The 23,626-nt window shown below is 44.3% G+C and overlaps 3 protein-coding genes across 15 annotated transcripts in view; 1 reads left to right on the top strand and 2 right to left on the bottom strand.

The window, feature by feature from the left end:
• Positions 1 to 23,626, bottom strand: part of ZNF12 (zinc finger protein 12) — a 1,264,586-nt gene that overhangs the window by 859,310 nt on the left and 381,650 nt on the right. The gene's annotated exons all lie outside the window — the stretch shown is intronic.
• Positions 15,606 to 23,626, top strand: part of LOC308650666 (speedy protein E4A-like) — a 45,491-nt gene continuing 37,470 nt past the window's right edge. For all 7 annotated transcript variants that reach the window (XR_014022381.1, XR_014022382.1, XR_014022383.1 and 4 more), the window contains exon 1: positions 15,606 to 15,863. The gene's annotated coding sequence lies outside the window, so the exon portion shown is untranslated. The remainder of the gene's footprint in view (positions 15,864 to 23,626) is intronic.
• Positions 20,075 to 23,185, bottom strand: LOC308652257 (speedy protein E4-like; the record flags this gene model as incomplete). The annotated part of the gene is made up of 5 exons (XM_081300031.1): positions 20,075 to 20,134; positions 20,869 to 21,037; positions 21,788 to 21,873; positions 22,462 to 22,520; positions 23,137 to 23,185. 5 exons carry the CDS (start codon positions 23,183 to 23,185, stop codon positions 20,075 to 20,077), a joined length of 423 nt encoding a protein of 140 aa, XP_081156157.1.

Genomic DNA, 23,626 nt, shown 5'->3' with positions numbered 1-23,626 from the left:
AACCTGGCAACCAGTTTGAAGGGAAACACCTGTAACTGTCAGACTGGTATGTGCACCTGTCCTAGAGTTCTAGAGGAGATGGTCTCTGCTGTGACTGGTCCAAACTCTGTCCACTTTGCCAAACTAACCTATGGGTCTCTGACTCCCTCTTTCACTTCTGTCTAGACCCGGGTTCTTCTCTCCATTGTCAACACAACACATGTTAGATATCCAACCTCTGGGCATTTCCATTTCAGAGTTCAGTGCAGTGGGAGATGAAGGAGTATGGCAAGGAAGAAGGGGGAGGGCAGAAATGACATGACCTCCCAAGAAGGAGCTCAGTATGTACAAAAGAACCCAAGCACACTGAATTATCACTTGAAAACCCTAAAAGGAAACACTCAGTTTAGCAAATCTAATCTGCTAAGTGCCACTGGCCTTCACTGTTTTCAGAAATCTGTTAAGGGGACACACACTCTGCACTTAGGCATGTTTGACACAAGGACTCCTTTTGAGGTCATAAAATCATAGGAAATTGTAAACATGCTCATGGTTTTCCTAGAGTGTCTGCACTATCTGGGAGTCTATGGATCACCTCAGGTTAGCCTCTCAGTTCCAATCAATCTCTCTCCAGTTACATAGCATATTTGGGAGCACAGACATTGCTCTTGACCTGCATATTTCATTGTCACCTATGCACCCTATGGAAAGTCTCACATGTAGAAAAAAGAAACAAATGGGAGATTTTCTGATTAAAGACAGAGAATAATATTTGCTGAGAAGATGGGAAGTGCATGGGATGTGACCCAGCACCCAGTGGAACTGGGGAGCTGCTTCCAAACGTCCTAACTTAGCCTTTTGCTTTACAGCTGGGCATTCAATCCATGTTTTATCTTTCTGTCCACAAAATGTGTTTAAATGTGTAGAAAACTCGCCATGTTAACCATTGTGCTGTGTAGAGGGAGAATTGTCTCAATTACATGCATGTCTCACTTAAAAATGGAGATATATTCCTAAAAATGTGTTATAGGGTGATTCATCATTGTATAAACATCCTAGAGTGCTCTTACACCAACTGAGATGGCTACAATCTCACTGTGCTGTCATACTGTGGGACAAATTCATGTATGTGGTGCATTGTTCCATCGTTGGCCATAACGTCATCATGTGGGGCATGAGCTGTATTATCCATCGGGAGAGCTTTTCCATCACCATAAACAGCCATTCTTCACCCATGAAGCATTAATTCCCACTTCTCCTTCCGCAACTTGACCATCATTATACTTTCTGTCTCTATGAAATTGAGAACCCTCGGTACCTCATCTGTGTTGAGGACTGTGAACTCATACAGTATGTGTCCCACTGTGTCTAGGTCATTTCACTTTGTGTACTGTCCTCAAGATTCTACATTGCTGGAGAAGGGGTCAGAATTTCCCTCTTTCTTAAGGCTGAATAGCAGAAGAGAAGATAACATCTTTTGTCCATCTGTTTATCCCTCAGTAGGCATTGGGTTGATTCCACATTTAAGCTGCAAGACTTTCTTTTCCCACTGTTGGACCTTATCAACAAGACCATGTTTGTTATTCATGGTGTGCTTGAAGTTTTATTTTGCATTTGAATGTCTTACATGATTCTGATGACCCCATTCCAAGCAGGAGTAAATGCAGGTTGATTCGTGTTATCAGCTGAGAGTGAGTGTCCACCTAGTTTTGCAGCCCTGGATGTTCAGAGTTGAATGAGGACCCAGCAGCCTTCCAAGTGACCATGAGTTCCTTGGCAGCTCTCTCTCAGGTCCTGGCTGTCAGGAAGCAGGTCATGTTGCTGTGGAAAACCAATTGCATAGATGCTCCGCTTATTTGAAATCTATTCATGATGTCTTTAAGCGTCAGAGCTGCTTGGGTTCTCTCATAGCAAATCAGAAGTTCACACTCTTCCTTGTAGTGGACAGCCTTCAAGTATACCCACATGCCACATGATAATGTTTTGGTCAGTGATGGTCCACATATATGATGTTGATCTCACACAATAGTATCGCCTGTTGATGTAGGAGCCAACTTAGTCTCTGTAAATATACTCTGTGACTTCCCCCAAAGACAGATTTCCTGTGGGCACATTTTTCACTCCTTATCCTGAGCATTAAATGATGCATGACTGTATGAGAAGATTATGTTCAAATTAAAAGTCCCAATAATTTTGGCCCAAATTCAACTCATAGTTTGTCATTTCCTATCTCTGCTGGCCACCTGGTCTAGACATGATGCATGCAGTTAGGCAGATTTCATCCTCTTTTTTTTTTTTTTTTTTTACATTTTTTATTCTAATTAGTTACACATGACAGTAGAATACATTTTGGCACATTTTACATAAATGGAGTGTAAGTTCTCATTCTTCTGGTTGTACATGAGGTAGAGTTACACTGGTTGTGTAATTATATCTGCATATAGTGTAATAATGTCCCATTCATTCTACAGTCAAACCTACCCTCATGACCCTTCCCCTTCCTTTACTCCTCTCTGTCTAGTCCAAAATACCTGTATTCTCCACACCCCCCTTATTGTTAATTCTCATCTGCATATCAGAGAAAACATTTGACCTTTGGTTCTTTGGGATTGGCTTATTTCACTTAGCATAATATTCTTCAGCTCCATCCATTTACCAGCAAATGCCATAATTTCATTCTTTTTAAGGCTGAGTGATATTCCATGTATATATACCACGGTTTCTTTATCCATTCATCTGTTGAAGAGCAACTACATTGGCTCCATAGTTTAGCTATTGTGAGTTGAGCTGCTATAAACATTAGTGTGTCTGTGTCACTGTAGTATGCTGATTTTCCTTTGGCTATGAACCTAGGAGTGGGATGACTGGGTCAAATGGTGGTTCCATTCCAAGTTTTCTGAGGTATCTCCTTACTGCTTTCCAGAGTGGTTCCACCAATTTTCAGTCCCACCAGCAACGTATGAGTGTACCTGTTTCCCTATATCCTTGCCAACCTTTATTGTTGCTTGTGTTCTTGATAGCAGGCACAGTCCGTCTTAACATGTGATTACCTTGTTTTAAAATGGAGTAATACGTGCAGATTTTGTTTGAAATGTACCTTCACCTCTACAACTTTTCTCCTTCTATGGATACAGTCTGATGCAGCAGAGATAACAGAGTGAATGTTTGTGCTTTGCAAATACCACTTTTAGCATAAGGTGACATGTAAGATCACTACAGTACAGTTTGTTGGCCAGTCCTCACAGATTCTAATTAAATGGGTGTCGTATTTCTTAGTACTGAAACACTCAGGGTCACTCCTGAGTGAACTGGTCTGCAGGAAATAACTACACAAACAACAGAGATACCTTTTTCTTTGGTCCTGTGACAGCTTTTCTGACCTTAGGGGTCTGTGGAGGGGTGAGCCATTAAAGTGAGACAGGGGGTCAGGTTTCAGGGCGTTGAGTCTAGCTTCTGGTGTCTGCTGTCAGCAGATTGACTGATATCTAGGAAGGCCACACCCAGAGACAGAGCAAGAGAAGGGGACACACAAAGGGCATTTTCGTGGACCATTCTATTCCAAACAGGGCAAAGGTGTAGTATAACAAAGGAATAGCTGAGTGTAGCTCCTGAAGATATTCCTTCTACTTCTTGGCCCAAGTCACCAAGTGATTGGTCAGAGCCTCTTGGTTCAGGATGGAAGGCATGGGTCATTCAGAGTGGCTCCCCACAAATGGGAATGACAGTGTTTTCACTAGAGTACTTTAACATTTCAAAATATCTGGAGAAGGTAGCAGGGATCCTAAAGAATTAGAAATCGGGCAGTGGGAAACAATGCCCTTCTGGCCATTCTTGATCCAGAGGTGGCAGAATTTCTCAAGAAGTGGAAAGGCTCCACATCTATGTGTTGTTCCAGAGTGTGGAACCAGTGGGGAGCAGCATTGGTGCATGAAGTCCACTCACAAAGGCTGTGGGCAAGGAACGGTTCTGAAAAAGTAGATTCTGAAGGGGAAAGAAATTTGAAAACAAGGACTATTATGAGCTGCCTTCCAAGAACTTCCTAGTGTTCAGAGTCAGGTTTTTCAGAGATTGGTTCCTAGGGTTTTTTTTTTTTTTTTTTTTTTTTTTTTTTTTTTTTTTTTGCAGGCTTGGTACCACAAAACTGATGAAAATTACACTAGTACTCTGCCACTGAGCTAAATTCCCCTTCCCCTAGTTCCACTTCTTTTTTTAATATTTATTTATTTATTTATTTAATTTTATTTTTGTGTGTGGTGCTGAGGATCGAACCCAGGGCCTTGCACATGCTAGGTGAGCACTCTACCACTGAGCCACAACCCAAGCCCTTAGTTCCACTTCTTAAAGATTCTGGACCTGAATCTTTTTTTAAATTTATTTATTTATTTATTTAAGTTGTTGATAGACCTTTATTTTATTAATTTATGTGGAGTGCTGAGAATCAAACCCAGTGCCTCACACATGCCAGACAAGTGTGCTACTGATGAGCCCCAGCCCCAGCCCCTGGACCTAAATCTTTAATAGGACAGTCTTGCCAAGTGATGTACTATGTTCTGCTAAAATAGGGATGTAGGGATGGACCAGAGTCATTATTGTCAGGTTGGTGGCAGTGAAGCAGCCTGCCCGTGGGAAAAAACATCAATCAGATGCCGACAGAAACGCCTGTCAGCAGAATCCCCTGGCCAATCCTGGGATTCAACCAGCTTCCTGTGACCAACTCCAGAGGGACAAGGGACTCTAAAAACACCTTTTCCTGTCCCAAGCCCTTCCCTTCCTGCCTAAGCCCCATAAAATCCCAGTCCAGTGGAGCTCCCATGTGGTTTCTCCTCAGACCCTTCTCCTGTCCACTCTGTGGGTCTGATGAATTGCCGCCCAGGAGTGAATCTCAAAAAAAGCCTCGTTCGGCAGCCTTTTTAAATCTGCCTCCTTTGGTCGCTGCCCACCATGTCTTATCTTACAATTATGACTTTGTGTTTTTTGTTGCTGACTTTCATTGTTCGGCAGGGAGTTACAAAGTCATAGGCTACAGGACTTCTCCTTTTGAGGTTTATCAGTGCTCACCATGAACATGTTTGCATCTCTGTTCAAGTGCTTTCCCTCTTTATTCAGATTTAATGTGTATTATCTTGTTAATCCACAGATGTACAAATTCTCTTGTTAGTAATTTAGCAAACGTGGAGTTTTTGGTTTACTGGTTGCATATTTCTGAGTCATAGTGGTTTGCATTATACTTGCTTGTTCATGGCTTTAAATGCATTTAAATGGAATATAGCAAGCGTAGACTAAGAACAGTGATAGAAGCATAGCAAGTGAAAAAAAAAAAGAAAGCCATAATATTTAGTTGACATAGTAGATATTTTATTGATGAAAATTATATTCCACTGTCAGCCTTACTTGTTTTGGAAAATACTGCCTCCCTTTATTTCTTTGTATCATGTTTAACAAAGCCATGCCTTGGATTCTATTTCTGACCCTCCCTGTTTCTGGACAGGTGAATTGGCATTCTGACTTCATATGTCATGCAGCAAGGGAGATTTGATGTACTTTTGGAATTCTGCTCAGCAGTTATTTGATCTTCCTCAGGGTCTTCCTGGCAGTTGTTATAAGTGCTATGTGGGCCATTGTGTGTGTCAGTCTGAAAGGTTAAAGAGTAGCTTTTTCTATTGGACACCTGTTCCTTTTTATTTAATAGCTTATTGAGATATAATTTGCATACCCTGTGATGCACCTATTTAAAGTGTACTACTCAGGGGTTTTTAGTACACATCAGAGTTGGGCAACTATCACCACAATCAACTTCAGAATATTTCATCACCTCCAAAAGAAATCCTGTCAGTACCCATTAGCAGTCATTCACCATTTTCCCCCAGTTCACCCAGCCCTAGGCATTCTCTCATCTCCATTCTGTCTCCATAGATTTGCCTATTTTGGACATAATAGAAGTGGAATTATCCACTATGTGACCTTTTGTGAGGCTTCTTAGTGTAAAATCTTCAGGGTTCATCCATGTTATTTTACAAGCTCAGACCTTCATTCTTTCTTATGGCTGAATAAGGTTACGTTGAAGGAATTGACTCATCTTACTCATCATTTGGTGAATATTTGATTATTTCCCTTTTTGAACTATTACTAATAATGCTGCTATGAATATTTGCACACAAGTTTTTGTACAGACATGTGTTTTCATTTCTCCCAGGTATGTACCTGGGTCTGCCACACGAACAGCGCTGGCTTCATTAAAGAAGGTTCAATTCATGAGTAAATGCTAGGGAGTTTTAAATTAAAGAGACAAGACTCTAATTACCTGTAAAACCAGCTCTAGGATGGCTTCTCCTAGCTCCCGCCTCCAGCCACCTTTTAAGGAACTGCCAAATTTCTAAGGAACTGCACCTTTTACTTTCCCAAAAGATCATAAATATCAAACTAAAAATTTTCCCGACAGCAAAGGAAACAACCAAGAATGTGAAGAGAGAGCCTACAGAATGGGAGAAAAGCTTTGCCACCTTCACCTCCAATCCAGCATTAATCTTCCTATATATGAAGAACTGAAAAACTTAACACCAATAAAGTAACCCAATCAATAAATAAGCAGAGGATCTTCTGCGACCATAGAAGTGTCTGTGGTCAGTCAACAGATGAAAAAAATTCAACATCTCTAGTAATTAGAGAAAAAACAAATTAAAACTACATCAAGATTTCATTGTACTCCAGTCAGAATGGCAATTATTAAGAGTTCAAGTAACAATAAATGTTGGTGAGGATGTGGAGAAAAAGGTACACGCATACGTTGTTGGTGGGACTGCAAATTGGTGCAACCACTCTGGAAAGCATAATGGAGATTCCTCAGAACACTTGGAATGGAACCACCATTTGATAACCACCAGTTATCCCATGTACCTGAAGTACTTAAAATAACATTGTAGTGATGCAACCACACAGTGTTTATAGCAGCTCAATTGACAATAGCTAAGCTATGGAACCAATCCAGATGCCCACCAACAGATGAATGGAGAAAGAAAATGTGGTATATATACAAAATGAAATATTACTCAGCCTTAAAGAAGAATGAAATTATGTCATTTGCCAGTAAATGGATGAACTGGATACTATCATGCTAAGTGAAATAAGCCAATCCCAAAAAACCAAAGGCTGAATGTTCTCTCTGATATGTAGATGCTAACACATAAGGTGGTGGGGAGAGAAGTTCATTGGATTAGACAAAGGGGAATGAAAGGAAGGGAGGGAGTGGTGGGGGTGAGAGAATAGGGAAAACAGAATGTATCAAACATAACTTTACTATGTTCATATAAGAATACATGATCACTTTAACTCCTCACCTTCTACACCACAAGAATGGGAAGTTAGAGTCCATGTATATATAATATGTCAAAATGCATTCTACTGTCATGTATATCTAAAACAAGAACAACAAATACTGTGGAAAAGGTAAGAAGCAAACAAAAAATCCAGGTAGGAAAAAGTATTTGTAACATCTTAAATAAGGAAGCAGTGTCCTTAGCATATAATGTCTTCTACAGTGACTACGAAGAGAACCCACAGGCAGTAGAAAGACAGACAGACTACACGAGCAGTAGAGAAAACAAATGACTTTCAAATGTATAAAATGTTTAGCTTCAATTACAAAATAAAATCTGTTAGTACATTGCACTGGTGAGGCTGGGTAGAAATAGGCAGCTCTTTTTTTTTTTTTTTTCCCCAGTGCCAGGGGTGGAACTTGGGCCCTTGCATGCCAGGCAAGTTCTCTGCCATGAGCCAGGTCCCCAGCCCTCAGGCAGCTCATTTTGTTGGTGAGAAAGTAAATTAATTTAATCCCTTGGGATCGTATACACCCATTTTTTCCTATATATTTGACGTGTACAAAGGAGCTCTTGTAGGGATCTTCATCATGGTGCTGTTCCTAGAAATAAAACATCAGAAAACACTATGTGTGTCCAAAGGTCATTGATTAGGTGAACCTGCTTCATCCATTTCATGGTCTGCTGTGCACCTTTACGTGAGACAGTGATTCCTGGATATGGATTTGTGGCAGGCCCCTCCCCTGTGCCTCTGATAGTGCCCAGCCTGGGGCAGACTAGCCCAGAAGCTCTGCCTGACCTCTGCCTTTAGGCTGCTGGCACTGAAACAGGTTGCACAGTGGTGGGGGAAAAAAGAAAGAGAAAATAAGTTGTGAACAGTAAAGGGTGATTTCGTGTGGGCTGAGGTACAGGACATCATATGTCATTTGCTGGTCTTCTAAACAGAATAAAATATGTATTGTTACGTACTTTGCATAGAAGGAGACACAGCTACTTGTTATTTCTAGAAAAAGTAACTGAGGACTAGGGTTCAGGGAAAGGAGGAGGTTCTAAAACTTAATTTATTATTATCATTATCATCATCATTGTTGTGTGGTACTTTGGATGGAACCCAGATGTTTTGCATGCTAGGCAAGTGTCCTACCACTCAGTCCTAAAATTGAGTTTTTAATCAACTTGACCCATTTGCAGTTTTTAACTGTTACTTGTGTTACCTTCACTGAATCAGTGAGGTTTTTTCCCTATAAATTTTACTTTCAAGTCTGCTTTTTTAAAATAATTAACACATTGGTAATTCTTGGTACGTGTATAATTTCCATTGTGCCTTTGTTTTATTAGTCACCTCTCAATAATTAATTCATCATTTGAGCATAAAGACAATGTATTTAGCTTTGGGTTGATATTTCTCTACAAAAGAAATATCACAAGTTGTAGAGGGAGCATTTGGAACAAATATAATTCTATCATCTGTGTTCAAAAGGTTGATCCTCTTTTTCTATAAGTATATATGAGCAAGTATTTGTTGGGAATACTCTTGATATTATCGTAGTCATTTCTTTTTCTATTATTTTGTGTGTTTCTGTGTGTGCATGTGTGCGTGGCTCTCAGGATTGAACCCAGAGACATTCTACCACGGAGTCATATCCCCAAGCCTTTTTATTTTTATTTTGAGATAGGGTCTAAGATGCTGAGGCTGACCTTGAACCTGGAATCCTCCTGCCTCAGCCTCACAAGTGCTGGGTTTATAGGCATGTGCCACTCTGCCTGGCTCTTTTTTTGATTTGAGATGAAGTGCTGTAGTTGGCCCCGTGTGAGAGGTTTAACTAGAAACAGTTCATTCTCATTGCTATCATGTGTTCATAGAGAAGGCCCTTGACAGATGAGGGCTGCTATTTACCATGTTTGGCTTAATGAGGAGACATCTCTTTCTTCTCCTCTACCTTTGAGCCTCAGGAGCTCTTGCTTATTTATAGCCATAGAAAATGGCTGCAGGAACCAGAAACATCCACAATTTTGTGATCTTTGTTGCTCTGCTGTCAGTGGCTGTACCTGATGTAGGACTATGGGTCACTCGAGGAAGACTGGTGAGAACATTGCAACACAGCTGTGCTCCTTGGTAGGGGGTCATCACCTGGCACCTACTACAGGGCCCAGGTCCACTTCTGCTTCTTTATCTCAAGTGGAAAGTGAATGTGCAAATGCAGATGCCTTCCAAGGCTTGCATAGCTTTGTGTCTTCTTCAGTGCCTCATGTCTTCCTGGAACCTTGATCTGAAGCACTCCACTTTTACTTTTTGTCTGTGGGCATACTGCATTATTGCAGCATTTGTAGGCATTGTCACTAGGTGTTTCAAGCCCAGGGACTTTGGATAGTGTTAGGATGGAAGTGTTAGGACATATTCTTATTGAGGGTCCCAGCTCTCCAGGAGACAGTGTGGGGGTATTGTTTTCTGTTTTGCTTGGAGGGCCAGCTATGTGGGACTGTTTTTACAGATCTGCGCCATTTATCTGCAAAAGAGAACTATTACAATTAATTACTTTATACAACCTGCCTTTGAGCCAGAAATGAGGACATAGATTGCCTACTATTTTAAAATGAGACTCTTAACAGGATAATTCTTGGAATTTAAAGGCTATTTTTTTTTTTTTTACTATCTCATTCTTTAGATCTTAGGTATTTTTCTCTATTTTTTTTAAATTTTGTATTAATTGTATAGCATTTTTATTTTACTTACAATAGTAAGTAAAAAAAAAAAAGTTTTCCAAAAGGAGAGAGTTGATATTATCCATCATATATAAGTACCCAGTCTTCTACTGTCTCACTTGCCCTGGGAAGAACCTGGGAAGGTCAATCTCCAGGTCTCATGGGGGTGCAGGTAGGACAGCATGAGACCCACACATACAGTGTGCCACCCAGCTTTTTCTTCAAGAAGTACAGGATGCCATCTGGGGAGATAGGGCTGCAAGTCAGGAGGTAGCTGGGACCTATCCCCCGCCCCAGCTCAGGGCAGGCAAGCCCTGTCCTCTTCTGTCTGTGACCAGCCCTTTCCAAACCATATATGAGCTAGCAACATCTGCTGTGAAGATGAAAGCTCAAAGCAGCCACATGCTATGGTCTGAGGGCTGTGGCTGAGCCTGTGAGTCAGGTAGTATGCACCTGTGGGCTAGTAACTTCTCGGGTTGCTGTTTCTTCTAGGGTCATGGGAGCTGATCTGGTTGGCAGAACTGAGATCTGTCAACAGCCAAGCAGGGACACTGACAAGGCTGTTGGGCTAATAAAATGGGTTTCAGGACGTGCCACAATAGCCTCAGGGAGGGATAGGCAGCTGAAACAGCCCCACAATGTTCCAGGGTCCTGTGAACATAGCACCTCATATGGCAAAAGAGATTCTGCATGTACAATTGCAGATGTTGAGATGGGGAGATTATTCTGCATTATCCAGAGGTCAGAGTGAAAGACATGAGCTGATTGCTGTCTTGGAGAATAGAGGAAGGGTCCACAAGCCAATGAATGCAGGTTCCCCCAGAAGCTTTAGACGGCAGGAGGGAAATTCTTCACGGAGCCTGTAGAAGGAATGCAGCCTACTCACACCTCAACCTCAGCCCAGGGAGAATCCTGACCCCCAGAACTGTAGGACCAGGTGTATGGTCACCCATACAGCCACGATAAAGACTCACTCCCCAGGAGTGTGGGCATGGACAGAACTGAGGAAGCCAGGACACCACCAATGCAGAGCCCAAGGGAGGGAGAGTGGCCAGGAAAGCCCGGAGGGGTCTCACTGTGACTGATGAATGGGATGGTGCTCAGAGTGACCAAACAGGAAGGAGCATACCACCAGAGGATTGGACCCTGCTCCCTGACCTAGGGAGGTAAGCCACCCCTCCCCTCAGCAGATAACAGTGAGATCACAGACACTATCCAAGACCTCCAGAGGGGAGCATTGGCTGCAGGGCCACTGAGAAATTCAGGGGCAGGACTGCTCCTTTTCTGTGACCAGGGATGGCTGTGTCAGACACACTCCCCCAAACTCAGACGATACACTAATGAGGAAGAACCTCCTGTCTGAACTATACCCCAGTAAACTTCAGATCCATCAGAAACCTACTGAGGAACCAGGAGGATTGGAGCTCAATGCAACAGAGCTGCGCTGCTCCTGAGATGAGGAGCCAGTATGATCCTGGCTGCCAATCTGAGGTGCCGTATTCTGAGAGGGATGAAGACTGCATCCCTGAGGGTCCTAGAGCTGCCCAGAGAAGGGTCACATCTTTGTCCCAGTGGGGCCTGGCAGAGGAAAAAGAAAATCCCCTCAAGAATACTATCATCCCAGGGTGTAGATATTTGTAAAGAATAATCTAAACTGGGTGGCACACTCCTATAATCCTACCTGCTTGGGAAGTTGAGAAAGGAGGATCACAAGTTTGAGCCCAAAATTTAAAATAAAAAGGATGAGCATGTAGCTCAGTGGTAGAGCACATCTGGGTTCAGTCCCAGTGCAAAAAGAAAAGGAAACAAAAACAAAGGATGGGAATTGCTGTAAAATGAAACTCAGGGAGGCATGGACTTCTGCAGGGACACCAGAACCCTGTAAATTGACCAGGCAAGGCCCACTGGCATGGGTGGTAGGAGTAAGCATGTATCTCAGCTACAAAAAGTCAGGCTGGCTGAAACAGGAGTGTAGGCTCATGCTATGGAGAAGGGTTTGACAAGGCAGGGAAGGGCCTTGAAGGATGGGAGATAACCAGATAGCATACTAGAAGGACAGATGGACACAGACCAAGCATAGAGGCTGTGGGAGTGTTTGCAAGTTCCTCAGACCAACAGCCTTGGCCTTACCCTGCAGTTGTTAGAAATGCAGGTCCCAGGACCACCCCAGACTCATCTCAGCAAGATGCTGTGTGTCCACATGTTAGGGAGGAGTGCTCCTAAAGCTATAAGCAGGACAAGTGAAGAGAGGCTGACTCCACAGGATTAGTAGCAGATCCTCAGGTATGGGCTGATGCAGAGCATGACCATGATGCCAGCAGTGCTGATTCTGAGCAGTTAGGAAGGAGCTGTCATGGACCCCAGACGTGCCAACTAGCCTGCTTGGGGCAAAGCCAGTCTAAGCCCAACTTCCTCTAGTCACTGCCGGGATGCCAGCCTCAGGGGAAGGGCATGGCACACTAGTGTCTCAGATAGAAGCTTGTCATTCTTCTCCAAAGCCCAGCACATTTATGCCCAGCTGGACCACCTGCCCTTAGAATGCTGGAAGCACACTGGCCAGCCCACCGCTGATCCTCCTCATTCCCCGGCTGGGTCATTCTTGTGTTGTCTGATCTCTGACAATAAAGAGCCCTAGAGGACAGCAGCCATGCTGCAGGTTCCCAAGTCCTGCTCCCCACGTCCAATCCAGTCTCTTTCAATACAGTATCAGGCCAGGTAACCCTGAATTCAATCTCTGCTTCTACCAGTGTCCAGCTCTGATACATGCGCAGGTCAAGTGACTTCTCCCAGCCTTAATTTCCTTATCTGTGAAGTGGGCTGACCCTAAACTCAGTACCCCACACAGGAAGTGATCTTTGTAAAGCTCACTGCCCAGGGGCGTCACTCTGTAGTGTTCCTTTCTAGGATCTGTTCGTAGATGTCTGACCAGACAACAACTCCTCTTGAGAAGCCTGTGTGGCCATATTCTTCCTCCTGCATCAGTAGGGGAAGTCTCTTACCCACTGTCAGCCTCCACCTATTCCTTCTGCTCTGCCAGGTCATTTCTGCACAAGACCCACTTCTTATGTGGAGCCCAAAACTGAAGGTGAAAATGTGTTCCTAGCAGCCAAGGGTGCCCTGGAGGAGGGACCTACCCAGTTCTCTCTGCCACATGCAACCCAACATCTTGGCCATGGTGATAGCTCTGAAAGAAAAAACCTTCAAAAGAAGGTCCTAGCTGTGATCTGCAATCTCTCCCCTGTTAATTGTCTTAACAACTGCAGCTGCTGTGTACCAAAGTCTATCACTACCTGTTGCTGTACCTCTGTCAGTCAGTTAGGCCTTATGACTTAGAGCTGCAGATGCCACTGAATCCATGTACTTGTCCCAGAATAGCAAAGCAATAGCCAGGGTGAGCTGGAATACACCAGGGCCCACCCACATTGCCAACCACCTTCTGCTACCCCTAGCTAAGTGCAAGCAGATATCCCAGGGAATGTGTATCCACAGAGACCATAGCTCTCCAGAGCCTGCTATGACAAAATTGGCTTGAGGCACAGTGAGGCAATACTGAGGCAAGCCAGAGGATGCCAACCTGTCACCCCACTGCAACTTGGCCCTGGACCAGTACAGGTACCCTCTCCACACAGGGCTGCAGTTCTGAACACCTGGGCATCCTGGATTCACTAACTTCAACCTCCTGGGAAGCTGGGATTGCAGGCCAGTAGTGAGAAAACAGAAGTAAGGCAGACCTGAATGGAAGTTCAGTCTCAAGAGTTAACCAATAGCATTGGTATTTTTTCCAAAACTGATTTGCATAAATTTCATCCAGTGTGTTCACCCAAGTGCTGTATAAATCCTTAGACTAGCACACTCCCAAGTAGCAATCCTATTGGGTCTCCTCTTGCCCTGTGGGAGTTCTGCTTCTGTTCACACTTGACTATATTCTGCTCTTGCACTCACTTATCCTCATCTGTGGTTTTCATTCTTCAAATTCATGACAAAGAATTCAGAAAGAAGAAATTTGCAGTGAGCAGTGGGGTCTGCTGCAATACTAGGCGCATGACCCACCATTGAGAGCTGCCACTCTTAACACCACTCCATGGGAGTTGAGAAGAAATGGAATTTTTTGGCTTCAGAGGCCTGTAACTACAAAAATCCCACCTTGCAGTAGAAGCAGAGAAACTCTCGCTTCATCACTATGTTTCAGACAGGGAAACTGAGGCCCAGAGACATGAAGTGACTTAGCTACCATGGCCCAGGTGGCAGGCCAAAGGGCCTGATTCAAACTTCATACCCCATAATGGAACCCCAAATCCTAGCATATTTGTGGAGTTCTACACAAATCCTCTAGAGGCAAATAGAGTATGGGATGTGTCCCCTCTGTGTCCTTCTGCAAAGCAAAGACTTTTCTGCCCTGCTGATATTGATGCTGACTGGGGAAGGGCGTGTGCTTTTCTAAGCTTTTCCTCCCCAGGGAGGATCTGCCACTCTGAGCCAGGGCAGTCTAATCAGCCAGTTAACAAGGTCAGGTGGCTCAAACTGTGCATCCTTGGGCACTTGTTCTCCCACATCTGACTTGACAGATGCCCACATTTAGGCAAGAATCACAAATTCTTTTAAAAAAATATTTTATTTTTTAGTTGTAATTGGACACAACACCTTTATTTCACTTGTTTATTTTTGTATATGGTGCTGAGGGTCTCGCACGTGTGAGGTGAGCGGTCTACCGCTGAGCCACAACCCCAGCCCAAGAATCACAAATTCTTGTTGTTCTAGATGCACTTTGCAGAATACCCAGCAGCAGCATTGTGTTATTCATCAGCCAAAACCTTAAAGACACTTTGGGCAACCCCACGCAGATTGAGATGACGGGGCTGGGGCTTTGCACTGCTCTGGTTTCCACATGTTGAAAGGGAAACCTAAAGCTTAGACCACAGGAGGAAAGGAATCTGTGCGAACCCCCACTTCCTTTGAATCTCCCTCACTTATGAGTCCCCAATTCTGCTCTGACAGTTTCCATCTCCATTAGGGAAGAGTCCACATGGCTGGGCCTCAGATGCTGAATGTTGGTAAAGTTTGGCATTTCGAGGCTGCTCCCCCACCCAGATTTTCTCTTTGAGAAGATGCCTTCTCTTCCCTGGTGTGTAACATCTAATCACTACTCCATCAGCTACCTGGAGTCCCTGAAGTCCCCTTTGTGACAGAGCCTGGTAGAAGATTGGGGGTACCCAATGCTGAACACAAGAGAGTCCCTGCTGGCCTGCAGGGAACATCTCACCCACTGACTCATCACTGCCAGGAAACACCTATCACTGGTCCCCTGCCCTAGACTCTCCCACTGCCTGTGTGCTCTGGTTGGAAGTCAACAGCACACAGTTGCCCCAGCCTAAGACACTGTGGTGGGGAGTTCTGCTGTGCCCCTTCCCTTCTGAAACTCGCCTCTCTCTAGTTCTCTCTAGTTCTCTGCACTGTGACCTCTAGTTGCCTTAGATATCCTGTCCTTTCTGCTCAGGGACACTGCTGACCCCATGTCCCCTCCTTCTCTGTGGATTGAACACTCCCTATCTGGCCAGAGAGCTGGGCTGTCTCTGGGATGTCTCTGGGATGGCCTCTCAGGAATCTAAATTCCTAAACATGGACTTTCCATATATATTTCCCTCCTTTTAAATTTATTTCAGCTGGGACAGCAAACTGGACCCTTGAATCCATGTTGGGCAGAAGCAACCAAAGTCCACCATTGACGCTCATTCTGTTTTTCCCAAGGATGTCACTGGATCTGTGGTCACAGAGGGGAAACACTCTTTGAGGTGCAGAGACCTTGACTCACCAGAGGACGGAGGATGTTGAGAAGAGAGGACAAGGTGTGGAGAACCTGCTGGGGAGGAGGTGAGTGGAGTTTGCTTGGAAGCTTCCTATTCACGGGGATCCCCAAGGTTAGGACACTATTTGGGACCAGCCCCAAAAGAGACACATGGCATGAGGTGTGGGAGGGGCCCGAGTGAAAGCATTTGTGTCCTCAGGATGCATCGTCTTCCCAGGACATTGATGTGCTCAGTGCCTCACCAACCAGGGAAGCTCACCTTGGTTTCAGTGGCCTGAGTTTTTACTGGAATTCATTAGGGAGGCATGGGGTTTCAGTTGTCTTGCAATAGAACCCAATCTCTAGCCTTCCTCTGCTTCCTGGAGCACTGGCTGATATGTAGCCCAAAGTTTCACACCCTCCCCTCATCATGTGGTGACATTTCTAGTGTGGCTGGCTCTCCCCAATTGGAATTGGCTTGTTATCATAAATTCAGTGTTGGTCCCAGTGCCCCACTCTAAATTATAGCCTCTCCCTGTTACCCATAAAACTTCAAATACTGGGTAATGCAGATAGCAAATCGATCCAAGCCAAGGAGTCACAGGAAATGGAACAAAGGAAGACAGCTTACTGAAACTAGATATGTGCCTCCCAGTGGTCCAAGTGCCTAAACTTGTTCCCCAGTGTGGCAGTATTGAGGTGGTGGAACCTTTTATATGTGATGCCAAATGGAAGGTAATTAGATCATGGGGACACTCACCTCAGAAGGCATTAATGCAGATCTCAAATGCTGAGTTATGAGAACAGGTTGTTATTTAGGGAGTCTACACCATGCATATGACTCCTTTTGCACTTGGCCTGCTCCCTTTCTACTTCTGCACCACATTGTGATGTCTGGGGAGCTGGAGGAATTGCTAGTATTCCAGCACTGTGCTCTTGGACTTACAGAACTGTGAGCTCAATTTTCTTCATGGAGACTAGGGGTATAACTCAGTAGTACATGAATTGCTAGCATGCATGTAGCCTGGATTCCATCCCTGGCAGTTAAAAAATAAGTAAATAAATGGCTATTCTAAATAAGATATCAAGCCTCATGCCCATTTAATCATCACCAAAATAATGAGATGTTTTTGTGACTTTTTCCAGAAGGACCAACCCAGCCCTTCCCTCTAGAAATCTGCCAGGCTGCTATAGATAAGAGCAGTCTTTCCCAAAGATCCATAAAATGAGAGTTAAACAGTGCTCTCCAAGCTCTGGAATTTTTAGTCAAGATAAATGCTTGTTTCGAATTTTTTGCTTTATTATATCAAAATACAGTTTCAAGGAAACTTGTAATGACAAAACACACAGGTTCAATGTACCATTCATGCAGTATCCCCCAATGCATGTGCATGACAAGACTGTACATTAGGAAATTGTCATCTATGCAAGAAGTCTGTAGGTATTTTACCATTTTACCACATGTATAGATGTGTGTAACCTAAACTGAATCAAGATGCAATCAGGAAAAACACCACACCAAGAAAATGCATTCTAGACATTCCCTTGATCTAAGGAGAAACCTGGGGAGAAATGTGGGAGGCCTGTAGGGAGCCAGTGCTCACAGCATATCTCCTCTGAACTGTTAGACGAAGCAGGCATGTTTCAGATAGTCCCTACGTGGGAGTGACCGGGTGCATAGCCTCTTGGGAAGTAAAATCAAGTACTTGCCTTCAGACCTGCTGTGAGCCCAGGAACATGGATTTCCGGTGAGCTGTGCAAGTGGACTTCTGGTGTGGCCAGGAACTCAGTCTTACAGTGGGAATAGGAAGGCCAACTTAGGTGGGGTCAGAAAGGAAGCCTCCCGGTGGGCCCCAAAATCAGAGTTTAGTGCTTGCCTGCCCAGCATTACCCAAGACAGGCCTTTCCTCAAGAAGGCTTTGCTGGTCAGGGTCTTCTAAAGGGCACCTCACACATGGGGATCAGGAAAAAAAAAACAGTCTGGAGACCTGATGCTGCCTGATGCCACCCTCCCGCTACATAGTTTACATCGTGATTCCCCCATCTCTATCCGTACCACCTGCCCTTGTCTTACTTCCTGGACACTAACCTGTCTCCCACACTCTATGGTAAGTACCCAGAGAGCAGCACTTGAGCCTAGTTTATTGCTCTGCTCATCCAACTCATGCCAAATGCTTAGTTAAATTCCTATAAAAACTCAGCTGAAACCAAGGTCAGCTTCCCTGGTAGGTCATATACATCCATGTCCTCTGAAGATGTTACATCCAGAGGATATGACAGCCTTTATTCAGACCCTCCTAGACCTCCAGCCATGTGCCTCTTATCTCTTATGTTAGCTGGTCCCAGTTTGTGTCCTTTTTTACATGACAAATCAGTAATTATAGGATTGTGCTCTTCTAACCTCAGTGAGATATTATAGAGAATTATACAGTAGGATCATGGGAATCCCCAAATATACACCAGTGGTGAGAAGTGTGAATGGCCTGGGAAACCTGGAACTTACAGCTTGTTTCTGAAGACAGGGCAGTGTAGAGGGGGCTTGCAGCCTCAATCTGTAGCATGTGACCTCCATGCAATTGATCAGCATCAGAATTGCATTGCACAGTGCCAGTCTTTAGTGACTTCTTCCTTCAAGGAACTTATACCTGTTCACTTGCTCAACTCACCCAACCACCATCCCTCTTTTAACACATTCAACCAACCTTAAGCTTGTTCCATGTTGGTCCTTTCTAACCTCTTCACATCATTTCCACTTACCTCTTTAACCCCACATCACATCTCATCACTGGCTCTGTTGCAACCTCTCTTTAACTTTGGTTTAACTTCTTGCTGATACTTTTCTTCACCTGCTTCTTTCCACAGCTGCTTCCATATTCTCTCCCATCTCCCAAGATGCTTGTCTGCAGTAATTCAGTGCCCACACTCTTAGTTCTTTCCTCTCTGTGCCTATCTATTTAGCAACCTTAGCACTTCCTATCATCTCATTAGTTTCTATTTCAACAAGACCCTTTGGATTTCCTTCACTTATGTAAAACTAGAAACATACATAGGTTTCAGGAAAGACTCCCATTGTGACTCAAGTAGCAAAGTCTTTTATTCCCTGGGTGTCCCTGTCTTTGGACTTTAACCAGGAAGTTTTACTTTTACCTTGGCTTTGGAATTCCTCCAGAATTTTCTTTTATTCTTCCTGTGTTCTCTCTTGCAACATCCTCCCTGTGTTTCCTGTTTCCAGTCTCTAGTTTAAGTTCTACAACCTTCTCTGTTGTTCTGCTACATGAAAAATAATTGAGGTGGTTTTCTCCCCCACAGGTTACAAATTTGGTCAATTAAAAACAACACTGTTAAACAGCAGTATCATTTGACAGCGAACAACCAATCTGGAATGACATGATCATATGTATCATTAAGGTAAGGAGATTTTCAACTTTATTCAGTTTTTTCACAAATGCACTGTGCTGTGCTCTTCACAAGCACATAACACATGTGCTCTCGAATGATACATATTTAAAAATGACAGAAAACATGTCAAGGTAAGTTAAATACTAGCAGCTCAATAGTCACAATATTGATGATTGAACATCAAATAAAAACTATATTTATAAGACTATGGGATAATACTACTGAGGTATAAAAGTAATAGATAAAAAGATTAAAATCTTGAGAGAAATATTTATGTACACAAACATGTTATAACACTAATCACAAAACCAATAAGAAACAACAATTTTCTGAACAACATCTATCTCAAAACTATTTAAAATAACCATAGTTCAAAATAAACAACATTTATCATATGTACTAAAACTGTGACAATCCTGTAAATAAATTATCTCCGTGCTTAGTATCCTTAAGGGATAAGTGACCCAAGATGAATTAAAAGGAGAGGTAAAAAGAGAATTTACAGGAGGAGAGAGAGATTCATGGCTAAAGGATATTAACTTTAGACCAAGATCAGCCATTCATCAAAGCTGACATGTGGGCCCAATTGCTGTGGGTTAAGGATTTTTACACATCCTGAGTGATAAACTGTTCTCTCTCAGGTCTGGCTGAGCAGCCTCAGAGCACCCAGCACACCTCTAGGGGGTCATCTGTGTGGTTGGGGTTTGAGAACATGAAGCTGACTTGGAGATTCAGGTTGTTTCACCATCTGCAGAGGGTGGCTGTGGGTGGAGGTGGAGAGGAGTGGATCAAGAAGTTAGGTCCTCGAGCATCCTGAATAGATAATCACTGACTCTGTCATCAAGCCAGGGATGCAGAGTTTTGTCCCTCCCCTCAGGCCTCCATGGTTCCAGGACTTCTAGGCAATGAGGGTGCGATCTCGGCGCCACACCCAGAGCTCCGGATTATAAGCTTGAATCTGGAAAGGAAAAGAGCCCCCACCAAAGCTGATGACTTTACAGGATATTGAGGGTTTTGAAGTTATGGTTAATTTATTTTCCCATTCCTTAAAATTACTTCACCTTGATTTGGACTTTCTAGTCACCGTGATTCAACAGTTTACAAATATCTCAACAAATACAATGTTGATTCTATTGAATCAACTAAGTTCTGTCAGCTACAAAGGAGGTGACATAGCAAGGTGTAATTATTAGATTTATTTAGCCTGGTGACAAATGAAGTAGCTATATATGGATATCACAACATTATTTCAGCTATTACTCACATGGACGACACATCAGAATCATGTTATATAAAATGTAGGACACATTTTTTCAGATTTTTTTCAATAAAAATCGAGTATATTTTCCTGTATCAGATAACTAAATTAAGCATTTATAAAGATTCTTTGACAGATAGAATCCTTTTGGTGTCTCTTCCCATCAAATTTGAAAAGTTGATTTTATCAAGAGACAAGCTTTATCATTGTCCCTGATTTGAGTAGAATACTGGTTTAACATTAGGAATATTTCTGCTTGGATCCATCAAGAATACTTAGTAACATGGATAAATGCAAAACTGAGGACTGCACAGGAAGTCCTTCCCTCCCTCCTGAGCTTTCTCCTCCCCAGAGCCCACCTGCAGCCACCCACCTTCCTGTCTCTCCAGTCAGCCCATCCCTCTCCCCCCACAAGCACACACAGCACCACTCACCTCCTCACACTCCTCCTTGGAAACCCGAGTGTTCCAGCCCATAGAGCAGATGAACTGATAGCGCAGTTTGTGGAACAGGGGACGCTGGGCGTAGCTCTTCCCATAGAGGAAACGAAAGATCTCTTGTTTAGGAGCCTGGTGGTCCTCTTCCATGTCATTAGCCAGGTAGCTGGGGAAAGAAACCAGGTTGCTCTTTAGAGGCACAAGCAAGAAGGACCTGCCCTTGGAGTCAGCTTCCCAAATGGACTCCCAGAGGACCATCTTCAGACAGGACTGCACCAGCCCTATTAAGTGTTATGGAGGACCACACCTTGGTCCAGAGGACTCTGCCAGACACACACCTTCTGAAGGACTCCAGCCTTTTTCTAGAAAGCATTGAGCAACACAGTTGTGGGAGAGGCCTAAGGGGTGGTTGGACCCATCTTGGGAGAATTTTCAGGGGGTGTGTAGAAAGAGCCACAAATGTGAGAAGACTCCTGTATGAAGAACCAGAGGGGACCACCCTATACTGGACCTGTGTCAGGCTGGGAATTGGGCATCTGTCTTGGAAATCCAGAGGCAGAAAACAGAGCAATGTTGGTATAGATACAGGAAGGAAGAGCAGTCAGATGTGGCTGCACCTCCAGTCTCTGCCAGGGATAGGAGGTGCCCATGCTTTCCTCCACTCCTCTCAGGTGGGCTTTGTGTTTCCTTGGTTTCCTTGAATCTTTAACAACTGGCCTTTAGGGAGCATGTGTGTTTGCTTTGACTAGGGAAGTGTGGAAAAGAAAAACAAACTATACTACAGTGCTGTGATCTCGTGTACACGGAGCAAACAGGACAAAGAGGCTAAAAGTCAAAGAAAGGTTAGTGCCCCTCTGCTCCCCTCCTACCCTCCCAGGTAGTGAGTCCTGATTGATGAAGGAGACCAAATACTCACAGGGCCAGAAAGAAGTGGATTCTCTGGTACTGCCAGGAGAAGAGGCCAGCTCGGCTAAAATAAGCTATGACCATAGACAGGAGGTACTGATGGAGAGAGAGGAAGAACACAGAGAGAGGTCACATCCTGGAAGAGGAGGAAAGAGGGGACAGAGGAATGGGAGTCTGGGGTGAAGAGTGCCCCTAAGAGAAGGTCGCCAAGTAAGGAGACCTGCTGGTTTGGGGAAGGACCTGTGACAGTCTGAGCAGTCGGGGGAAGAGGAGGCTTAGTGTGTACTGTAGGATCAGCTCTGAGGGGACCTTTTGAGGAAAGGCATGTAGGTGAGCTGGGTGAGGAGGGTCTTGGGTAAGCTGGAGAATGGGGGGTCCCAAGGAGAGCAAAGAGGAGAGGAGCCCAGAACCTCAGGTGACAACAAGCAAAAGGGGGTAGCCATGCAAGACTGTGGACTTGGGCTTGAAGCCCAAAGCACCCCAAGAAAAAGCAAGGTCCACCCATCCTCTCTGCAGGAAACTGCTAGGTCCTGAAGGGAGATGTGACAAGCCACAAAGGAGCCAGGACTTGGCACATTTTGTTGGCTCTATGTGGAGACAGAGGGAAGGACCATGGGGCTAGAAATCCCTCCTCATCCAGGCTGTGCTGGATCAGTAACACTGCCCAGTGGAGAACAACCTCACCTTGTCAGACACCCTCAGGTTCTTGTCCCAGGCCAGGAATCTTTTGACAACAGGATCCTCTGTGAGCAGAACACTGATGTTAGTTGGGAACCAGGAGAGGCTTCAATGGGAGATAGAGAGCAGAGAGGAGAACAGGACCTCCCTTGGAGAAGGTGTGGGATTGTTGCCCAATAGAGGTGGATAGGAAGAGATCAGGAACATTCCTGGGAAAGTTGCTTGGACCTGAGACTCCCCACCAGGGAAACAACTGAGTGAGGGTTTGTGTAACAGAAAGGTATCTGTATGAGTAAGAGCTTCTAGTAAACTGTAGGGGCCCATCATCCCCCCTTATAACCTTAGAACCAGAGTTATTAGGTCATTTCTCATTTGATAGTTACAACAGTGTGAACATGGTCCTGTTAACCACCTCTCAGGGAGGATGAAATGTATTACAGCCACAATGTCTGCAATCAGTGAGGACAATTGGAACCAAGCTCTGTGATCCCAAGCAGGGTCATTTTTCAGGTGTAATGTAATCATCCATCATCTAAGAGTTTCACAGGGTACATGGGTCCTGAGTCCTCCAGGAATGGGGATCTCAGGGATAGCAGGGCTCTTTGGAAAAGTGCAGAGGCTATAAGTTCCCTCTTTGTGTAAAGAGCAGGATTGGAGGGCGCTACCTGGGTGTCTCCCTACCTAGAAGCCTGTTGAAAACCTCATGGTGCTCTGGTTGCACCAAGTCCATGCGCCGTTTTTTGAGTTTTATTTTGTGGTCACACAGTGACTCCACATCCCAGGGGTGATTTAGCTCACTTTCCAGATCCTCCAGCTCATCCTCAGATTCAGTGGAGGACTCTCTCTTTCTCTTTATGCCAGTGGTCTCAGGCAGGAGACCAGATTCTATCCGGAGTATAGAATCAAAAATCCCTGGGAGATCATCCTCCGAGTCTCCCTCAGATTCTGAGGTCCACTCTCTCTTCCTCGAGGACCGACATGGGAGGCAGGGTTTTACCCACAGAGCTGAGTAAAGGAAGCAGAGTCAAGCTCCTGAATTTGGAATTCATCCTTTCATCATCTGATCCCAGTTCACCTCCCACACCCCAGACCTTCAACTGTTACCTTCTTCTGAGCTATTGTTCAACCTCTCCCCTTTGCTGATAAAAATGTGCCCCTGATTCTCCTTACC

This window comes from Spermophilus citellus (assembly GCF_964194105.1).
Source record: "Spermophilus citellus genome assembly, chromosome: 6".
Classification (NCBI taxonomy): domain Eukaryota; kingdom Metazoa; phylum Chordata; class Mammalia; order Rodentia; family Sciuridae; genus Spermophilus; species Spermophilus citellus.
Note: the sequence above shows the minus strand (reverse complement) of the source record. Positions and strands in the feature narration are given on the sequence as shown.